Source organism: Perca flavescens, chromosome 20 (assembly GCF_004354835.1).
Source record: "Perca flavescens isolate YP-PL-M2 chromosome 20, PFLA_1.0, whole genome shotgun sequence".
In the NCBI taxonomy this organism is placed as follows: domain Eukaryota; kingdom Metazoa; phylum Chordata; class Actinopteri; order Perciformes; family Percidae; genus Perca; species Perca flavescens.
In genome coordinates, this window is record NC_041350.1 from 808,354 (window position 1) to 817,944 (window position 9,591).

General features: G+C 44.2%; 1 protein-coding gene across 1 annotated transcript in view; it reads left to right on the forward strand.

Moving 5' to 3' along the window:
- The window catches only part of arid4a (AT-rich interactive domain 4A), a 64,081-nt gene extending 58,262 nt beyond the window's left edge, over window positions 1-5,819 (forward strand). Inside the window, 3 exon segments of the mRNA XM_028566277.1 lie at window positions 741-887; window positions 4,369-4,514; window positions 5,622-5,819. Coding sequence (XP_028422078.1) covers window positions 741-887; window positions 4,369-4,514; window positions 5,622-5,726 — 398 coding nt within the window. The 3' untranslated portion in view covers window positions 5,727-5,819.
- Window positions 5,820-9,591: the final 3,772 nt, after the last annotated feature.

Here is a 9,591-nt window from a genome sequence, read left to right on the forward strand (position 1 = left end):
TCTGTCTGGCTGTCTGTCTCTCTGGCTGTCTGGCTGTCTGTCTCTCTGGCTGGCTGGCTGTCTGTCTCTCTGGCTGTCTGTCTCTCTGGCTGTCTGGCTGTCTGTCTCTCTGGCTGTCTGTCTCTCTGGCTGTCTGTCTGTCTGTCTGTCTGTCTGGCTGTCTGTCTGTCTGTCTGGCTGGCTGTCTGGCTGTCTGTCTGTCTCTCTGGCTGTCTGTCTGTCTGTCTGTCTGTCTGGCTCTGTGTGTGTGTGTGTGTGTGTGTGTGTGTGTGTCTCTCTATGTGTGTGTGTGTGTGTGTGTGTGTGTGTCTCTGTGTGTGTGTGTGTGTGTGTGTCTCTGTGTGTGTGTGTGTGTGTGTGTGTGTGTGTGTGTGTGTGTGTGTGTGTGTGTGTGTCTGTGTGTGTATTGTCTCTCTGTGTGTGTGTGTGTGTGTGTGTGTGTGTGTGTGTGTGTATTGTCTCTCTGTGTGTTGTCTTGTGTGTGTGTGTGTGTGTGTGTGTGTGTCTCTCTGTGTGTGTATTGTCTCTCTGTGTGTGTGTGTGTGTGTGTGTGTGTGTGTGTCTCTGTGTGTGTATTGTCTCTCTGTGTGTGTGTGTGTGTGTGTGTGTCTCTGTGTGTGTATTGTCTCTGTGTGTGTGTGTGTGTGTGTGTGTGTGTGTGTGTCTGTGTGTGGAAAAATGATGCTATAGGTCCTAATAAATTAGACGTTTTTATAACTATATATATTTATTTTTTTCAGGTCACAGCAGTGACAGCGAGGACCAGTCTCGTCTGTCTCTGTCTCAGAAGTCCCAGAAGTCTCGCTGTCTCTCGTCTCCGTCGTCTCACAGTAAAGACAAACACACCTTCTCCCCTCAGAGGGCCTACAAGTGGACCTTCCAGCTCGGTAAGCATTCCCATTTACATTACGTTACATGTCATTTAGCTGAAGCTTTTATCCAAAGTGACTTACATTTAAGTGCTTCCAACTAGAGATGTTCCGATACCGATACCAGTATTGGTATCGGCTCCGATACTGCCTAAAACACTGGTATCGGTATCGGGAAGTACTGGAGTTTATGCACCGATCCGATACCACGTAATAAAGCCCTAAAGAAAATCTACATTAAAGTAGTTTATTTATGTTCTTTTTCCGTTATAACTGACTGTCAAACTGGAGAATAAAAGAAAGTTCTACGACATTCATTGTTTGTTCATGTTTCACAAAGAGTTAAACCTGAGCCAGACCGACAACAAAGATAGAAATCATATCACATCCATACAGGGATAGTAGTATACAGCTGTTAAAACATAATGAAATATATGATACTCTGGTATCGGATCGGTACTCCGTATCGGCCGATACGCAAGTTCAGGTATCGGAATCGGTATCGGGAAGCAAAAAAGTGGTATCGGGCCATCTCTACTTCCAACTGCCCTGCTGCCCACTAACCTACTAACCTCCACTCAGACCAGTGCTGTGCTCTTCTACAGCACTGCTTCTCCAACTGTCTTCAGTAATATTCCCCTCTTTGAATTGTCTCTTTAAGCCGAGTAGCCCCTGACCAGTGCTGATCATTTTCGGTAGAAATAAAAAAAAAAGCGTACATAAACAGGAACCGTACAGCGCTGTCAGCGATAGATTTACTAAACAACAAACAGCCTTGTAACTGAAAAAAACAAACATTTAAATGCTAATGAGAAAAAGAGACAAAAAACTGGAAAAAAGACAAAACCTTGGAATAAAGATGGTAAAAAGAAGGGAGGAAGGAAGGCAAGAATAGGTCAAAATAGTATCAAAAACTTCAAAAACAGTGACATAAGAAGAAAGAAGCAAGAAACTTGTAAAAAGTAGAAAGACAGTTTAGGAAGGAAGGATAGATTAGGTCCAAAGAAGGAGACACAAATGTCCCATTTTTGGTAGGAAAAAAGTCTCCATAAAGAGGAACAATGTTCTGGACAACAGCCTCGTAACTATTAAACAAATAAATATCATACATGAGTTGAATATCTCATGTACCCCCTGCAGTCCTCCAAAGTACCCCTAGGGGGACACGTACCCCCATTTGAGAAACACTGTTCTACAGCACTGGTTCTCCAACTGTCTTCAGTAATATTCCCCTTTTTGAATTGTCTCTTTAAGCCGAGTAGCCCAGCGTATGACCAGCGCTGATCATTTTTGGGAGGGAAAATGCTGATGAGAAGGAGACAAAAATCTGTAATCTGTAAAAAAAAAAAAAAAAAACAGATGGTAGAAAGAAGGAAGGCAAGAATAGGAAGAAAATAGTATCAAAAACAGTGACATAACTTCGAAAAAAAGCGAGAAACTTTTAAAAAGTAGAAGGACAGTAGAAGGAAGATAGATCATGTTTAAAGAAGGAGACACACAAAACAATTCTACATAAAGACGAACAAAGTTCTGGACAACAGCCTCGTTACTATTAAAGGAACACGCCAACTTATTGGGACTTTATCTTATTCACTGTAACCCCCAGAGTTAGTTCCTATTTACATGTTGTGATTTATATATATATATATATATATATATATATATATATATATATATATATATATATTTATTAATTATATAAGATAATTTTTGGGCTTTTTCTGCTTTTTAATGGACCGTAGAGGTAGCCTTGTGGGACCGTCCTGATATGGCGAGCTCCAGTTTTCTCCTCTCAGATCAGTCTGGCACCTTGAGATAGAGAACATTTGGAGCTGTTCGCCAAACGGCCGACCAATCAGAGTTGGTTTTGAGGCGGGTTTAGGTGTGACCTAACGAGAAGCGCCTGCCACACAGGTGTCAAACTTGAGGTTCAAGGGCCAAATCCGCCCCCTCGCAGATTTTGATCCGCCCGCATTTTAATTTAGGCTCACAATAAATTTATGGATGGATGGATAGTATTTGATGCTTTTATTTTATTTTTGGTGCATTTTTTTTTTACGCCTTTTTGGGCAGTGTATGTGCTTTTTTTCAATGCTTTAGGCACTTTGTTTTAACTATTTGGACGCTTTGCTCAATGTTTTGCCACTTTTCTGAAGTTTTTGATGCTTTTTACGTTTTTGTCACTTTTTCAGACAATTTTGATGCCTTTTTTTCGGCCTTTTTACAACTTTTTTGGCACTTTATTCATTGTATTTGTCGCTGGCTGAGGAACTTTTTTGCCAAACTTTTTTGGGGGGCTTTATGAGGCTTAAAATGTAAGTGAGAAGACAACAGTATATGAGACATGCAATAATACAATCAAAATATTTGACTTTTTCTCTTAAATAAACACATAATCTCTACGTGTCTGGCCCTCGATGGGATTCTCATTTTCCAGTGCGGCCCTCTGGGAAAATGAGTTTGATCCCCCCTGGTCTATCACCAACTATAGGTGGTGATAGACAGATGGTTTATCCAATCAGCTAACCAGGATTTCCAGACAGCAGTAGCCCTAATTCTGTTAGCTGCTGGCTAATGTTTTTCCTCTTGGATCCTTCTTTTGGAGTATGGACCAGGAACCTGAAATGGGGCCTTTTATTCTTTAATTCCTAAGTTCTCGTTACACAAACAGTAAATCTCCTTTACCCACATGTTGCTAGCTGGCTGAGCTAACGAGCTATGCTCTGCCTGCAGCAGGGGTAGCCCGGCTTCTGGTTGTATTTCCAGACGCCTTCGATGATCTGATTGGTTGATCTATATATATATATATATATATATATATATACTTACTAATATTATAAAGCATTCAGTAGCATGTTTTAGATTTTATAAACACAGAAAAATAGCAACATGAGTCAGAAGTGATCATCTTTAAATGATTTAACTCCTCTCTTCTTTCCTCTCCTTGTCTCCTCCCTCCCTCCTGTCCTGGTCTCCTCTCCTGGTCTCCTTCCTCCTCTCCTTGTCTCCTCCCTCCCTCCCTCCCTCCCTCCTCTCCTGGTCTCCTTCCTCCTCTCCTTGTCTCCTCCCTCCCTCCCTCCTCTCCTGGTCTCCTCCCTCCCTCATCTCCTGGTCTCCTCCCTCCCTCCTCTCCTGGTCTCCACTCCTGGTCTCCTCCCTCCTCTCCTTGTCTCCTCCTCCCTCCTCTCCTGGTCTCCTTCCTCCTCTCCTTGTCTCCTCCTCCCTCCCTCCCTCCTCCCTTGTCTCCTCCCTCCCTCCCTCCTCTCCTGGTCTCCTCCCTCCTCTCCTTGTCTCCTCCCTCCCTCCTCTCCTGGTCTCCTCCCTCCTTTCCTTGTCTCCTCCCTCCCTCCTCTCCTGGTCTCCACTCCTGGTCTCCTCCCTCCTCTCCTTGTCTCCTCCCTCCCTCCTCTCCTGGTCTCCTCCCTCCTTTCCTTGTCTCCTCCCTCCCTCCTCTCCTTGTCTCCTCCCTCCCTCCTCTCCTTGTCTCCTCCCCCCTCAGATGAGCTGGACAGCATGTCAAGCTCTGAGCGGATCTCCTTCCTGCAGGACAAGCTGCAGGAGATCAGGAAGTACTACATGACGCTGAAGTCAGAGGTGGCGTCCATCGACAGACGGAGGAAGAGACTAAAGAAGAAGGAGAGAGAAGGTAGGAGACGTAGGCCATCAGATACTGGCTTGTTTAGTGTCTGTAGGAGACGCACGGCATGCTGGGAGACGCAGGCCATCAGATACTGGCTTGTTTAGTGTCTGTATGAGACGCACGGCATGCTGGGAGACGTAGGCCATCAGATACTGGCTTGTTTAGTGTCTGTAGGAGACGCACGGCATGCTGGGAGACGTAGGCCATCAGATACTGGCTTGTTTAGTGTCTGTAGGAGACGACGGCATGCTGGGAGACGTGGGCCATCAGATACTGGCTTGTTTAGTGTCTGTAGGAGACGCACGGCATGCTGGGAGACGTAGGCCATCAGATACTGGCTTGTTTAGTGTCTGTAGGAGACGACGGCATGCTGGGAGACGTGGGCCATCAGATACTGGCTTGTTTAGTGTCTGTAGGAGACGCACGGCATGCTGGGAGACGAGGCCATCAGATACTGGCTTGTTTAGTGTCTGTAGGAGACGACGGCATGCTGGGAGACGAGGCCATCAGATACTGGCTTGTTTAGTGTCTGTAGGAGACGCACGGCATGCTGGGAGACGTAGGCCATCAGATATTGTCTGTTTACTGTCTGTATGAGACGCACGGCATGCTGGGAGACGTGGCCATCAGATACTGGCTTGTTTAGTGTCTGTATGAGACGCATACGGCATGCTGGGAGACGTGAGGCCATAAGATACTGGCTTGTTTAGTGTCTGTATGAGACGCACGGCATGCTGGGAGACGAGGCCATCAGATACTGGCTTGTTTAGTGTCTGTAGGAGACGACGGCATGCTGGGAGACGAGGCCATCAGATACTGGCTTGTTTAGTGTCTGTAGGAGACGCACGGCATGCTGGGAGACGCAGGCCATCAGATACTCTGTTGTTCCTAATCAAAGGGAATCTTAACCACATGTTTCTGTAAATTAACCATGTTTCCTAGATATATAATATAATGTAATATAATATAATAATAATTATAATATAATATAATGTAATGTAATCTAATATATAATATAATATAATAAATGTGTAATGTGTAATGTGTGTGTGTGTGTGTGTGTGTGTGTGTGTGTGTGTGTGTGTGTGTGTGTGTGTGTGTGTCCCTCCAGTGTCGAACACGACAGCCTCCTCGGGTCCTCGGGGTCCTCGGACACGGCCATGAGTCCGTCCTCGGCTTCGCCCGCCCAGAACACCGTGGCTGTGGAGTGCAGGTGATGACACGCCCACGACAGACCACGCCCCCTCCGCCCACAGACTCCGCCCACTCCGACAGCTCTGAGGGCATGATGGGAAAAAACTAATACCCCCCCCCCCGACAGACTGATTTCCTGTTTCAGGAGAGAAAACTCTGCCGTCTGTTCAACCGCCACAGAAAACTTTACTCCCTCCCTTCTCCCTTCCTTCCTTCCCTCCTTCCTTCTTTCCTCACTTCCCTCCTTCCTTCCTCCCTTCCCTCTTTCCCTCGTTCCTTCCCTCCTTCCTTCCTTCCTACCTACCTTCCTTGTTTCCTTCCTTCCTCCCTCCCTCCCTTCCTCCTTCCTTCCTACCTACCTTCCTTATTTCCTTCCTCCCTCCCTTCCCTCCTTCCTCCCTTCCTTCCCTCCTTCCTTCCTCGGTTCCTTTATTTCATAGGTGTATATATATCTACGCCCTTATTTCCAGTGAGCAGTTGTTTTTTGGGGGTCACTGGTTTAACTTCCTAAGCAGCACAAACATCTTTATGCAAATTTACTTTCTTTCTTTCTTTCTTTCTCTTTTTTTTTTTTTTTTAAGAAAACCGAAAAGATAAAAAAAAATGTTTCCCGACTTCGTGCTGTGAATCTTTTTTTATATGAAATCAGAGTTTTTATTTTAGTAAAAAATAAACACTCAAATTTAAAAAAAAATTAAATAAAAAAAGTCTAAAGCTTGTGATGTCATAGACGGAGAGAAATGTTATTTATTCAGTTAGTGAACGCAGAAGGTTTTTAATGTTTGTTTGGAAGATTATTTCTGTCCAGAAAATACCCCAAAACATTTTTTGATTTAAAAAGCCGTTAACTTGACATTTTAAAATGTAATCTCATAGTTTAGACTTTGTCTCATAATTTAGATTTAAAATCTCTTGGTAATATAAAAAAATAAATTACAATTTCTACTTCTACAAATGTTAATCTGAGTCTCAATGAAATAAGAACGTTTACAAAGTCGCCCTTTATTTCTTCTTCTCTTTTAATTTAAGACTTTGTCATTTTGAATTTGGGTTGAAAGGTAACGACCGTTTCTGTTTTTGTAAGAGTCTGACAACATTATGGGATGGATCCCTACAGAGATAGTTAAAGAGTAAGATCCTTTTAGTTTAATATGGAACAGCCCCGAAATTACAATCACCAAACTCCACCAGACTCCATGTAAATAATCAGGACTTTTAGTGTGTATAGAGCCAGCATATCTCCACCAGACTCTATGTAAATAATCAGTAAAATAAAATCTGTGGGAGGGGGAGAAAGGAGGCAACAGCTGAGTACTGTAGTACCACTCACCCACCAGACTCTATGTAAATAATCAGGACTTTTATCATCGTAAAACACACTTCATTCAAAGTGGACAGAAACTAAATAAAACTACCAAAAGCCGTCTTGGTTCATCTTTCCACTGTTCCAACAATCACCACTCTGGTTTGGTTGAAATAAACCCTTAATTCACCCATTTACATGTGGAGATATGCTGGTTCTATACACGCTAAAAGTCCTGATTATTTACATGGAGTCTGGTGGAGATATGCTGGCTCTATACACACTAAAAGTCCTGATTATTTACATGGAGTCTGGTGGAGTTTGGTGATGGGGATTTCGGGGCTGTTTCATGTTAAACTAAAAGGATCTTACTCTTTAACTAAAAGGTCTATCTCTGTAGGGATCCATCCCATAATGTTGTCAGACTCTTAGAATAATAATCTGAGTCTGAACATTTGAAACGCGGCTTCAGTTTCTAACGTCCTGATTTTGAAAGTTGACTCAAATTTTAGACCATGAGCGTTTTTGTTTTTTCATCGTTTACCAAAAACCTGGCGGATTTAATCTTTCACACATTTACTTTCTCTACTTCTTCTGCTTCTCCCCCCACCCCCCTCTACTCTTCTTCTGTGGTTTCCTGTGTGCGGCACGGAACAGACGGCACGTGTTTGTTTCGTCTCCCAAAACGTTTTCTGTGTTTTTGTACATAAAGCTTGGAGTAGGAAGAGAGAATAGAGAACCATGTATCTGAGAAGTTTTCCACGCCTGTAAAGAATGATTTATAATATTTTTTAAGCCTGTTTGTATGATGAACTCCTCCGTTGTTGGGTTTTCTACGTGGCGTTTTGCTAGCGGCGACTGTAAATAAACTCCAACCCAGAACAGAAGCCATGTTGGAACGCTGACCTGCTCTCGGTTTCTAATAAAGTTTATCAGGATGTTCCCAGCAGTCCTCTGCTCTCAGCTCCACACACTCTCACACAGCATCATCGTTATTATTACTGTCTGTCTCCTAGGTCTCTCTGTCTGTCTCTCTCCTGGGTGTCTCTCTGTCTGTCTCTGTCTCTCTCTCCCTAGGTCTCTCTGTCTGTCTCTCTCCCTAGGTGTCTCTCTGTCTGTCTCTGTCTCTCTCTCCTAGGTCTCTCTGTCTGTCTCTCCCTAGGTGTCTCTCTGTCTGTCTCTGTCTCTCTCTCCTAGGTCTCTCTGTCTGTCTCTCTCCTAGGTGTCTCTCTGTCTGTCTCTGTCTCTCTCTCCTAGGTCTCTCTGTCTGTCTCTCTCCTGTGTCTCTGTCTGTCTCTCTCCTAGGTCTCTCTGTCTGTCTCTCTCCTAGGTCTCTCTGTCTGTCTCTCTCTGTCTGTCTCTCTCCCAGGTCTCTCTGTCTGTCTCTCTCCTAGGTGTCTCTCTGTCTGTCTCTGTCTCTCTCTCCTAGGTCTCTGTCTGTCTCTCTCCTGTGTCTCTCTGTCTGTCTCTCTCTCTCCTAGGTCTCTCTGTCTGTCTCTCTCCTAGGTCTCTCTGTCTGTCTCTCTCCTGTGTCTCTCTGTCTGTCTCTCTCCTAGGTCTCTCTGTCTGTCTCTCTCCTAGGTCTCTCTGTCTGTCTCTCTCTGTCTGTCTCTCTCCTAGGTCTCTCTGTCTGTCTCTCTCTCCTAGGTCTCTCTCTGTCTGTCTCTGTCTGTCTCTGTCTCTCTCTCCTAGGTCTCTCTCTGTCTGTCTCTCTCCTGTGTCTGTTTGTCTCTCTGTCCTCTCTCTCTTTCGGTCTCTTGTGTCTCCGTCTTTCTCTGTCTGCCTCTCTCCCTGTCTGTCTGCCAGTGAGCCAGAAGCCGACCAGTAAACGTGTGATTTCAGAGTAACGGTAATAACGGTTAAGAACTCGACCCCGTTAACGTAAGAGATTTTATTTCCAGACATGAAAAAGGAACACAAGTTCATGTTTAATAAAAATATCACACAAAGAATTAAATACAAACATTAAAGTAAACAGTTTGTGTTCACACGTCACAGAAATCTCTCGTCCGGTTTCTAAACTACATCTCCCATGATGCTTTGGGACAGAACGGCTGACAGATCAGTGTTGGAGGTAAAACAGTTCCTGTAGTCGGACCGGTTCAGTCCAGAGATGTTCTGATGAGAGAGAGAGACAGACAGACAGACAGACAGACAGACTCCAGCTCACCACAGAACAGACAAATATCAAACTACCTTAAAGTGCCCATATGATGCTCATTTTCAGGTTCATAATTGTATTTTAAGGTTGTACGAGAATTGGTTTAATAATCAAAAATAACACCATATTTTAGTTGTACTGCACATTGCTGCAGCTCCTCTTTTCACCCTGTGTTCAGGTCTCTGTTTTAGCTACAGAGTGAGACCTCTTTTCTTCTTCTGTACTATCTTTGATTGCACTCGCACATGCTCAGTAGCTCAGATGTAGATCATGTCAGCTAGCTCCATAGACAGTAAAAGAAAGGCTGTTTCTCCAACTTCAGTCAGTTCCAAGTCAGGATCAGCTGGGAGGCTGCGGAGACTTCTTCTAGACCAGGGAGCACATGGAAGGAGTTCTTCTGGAGATTATGGTGAACTAGTGTGTG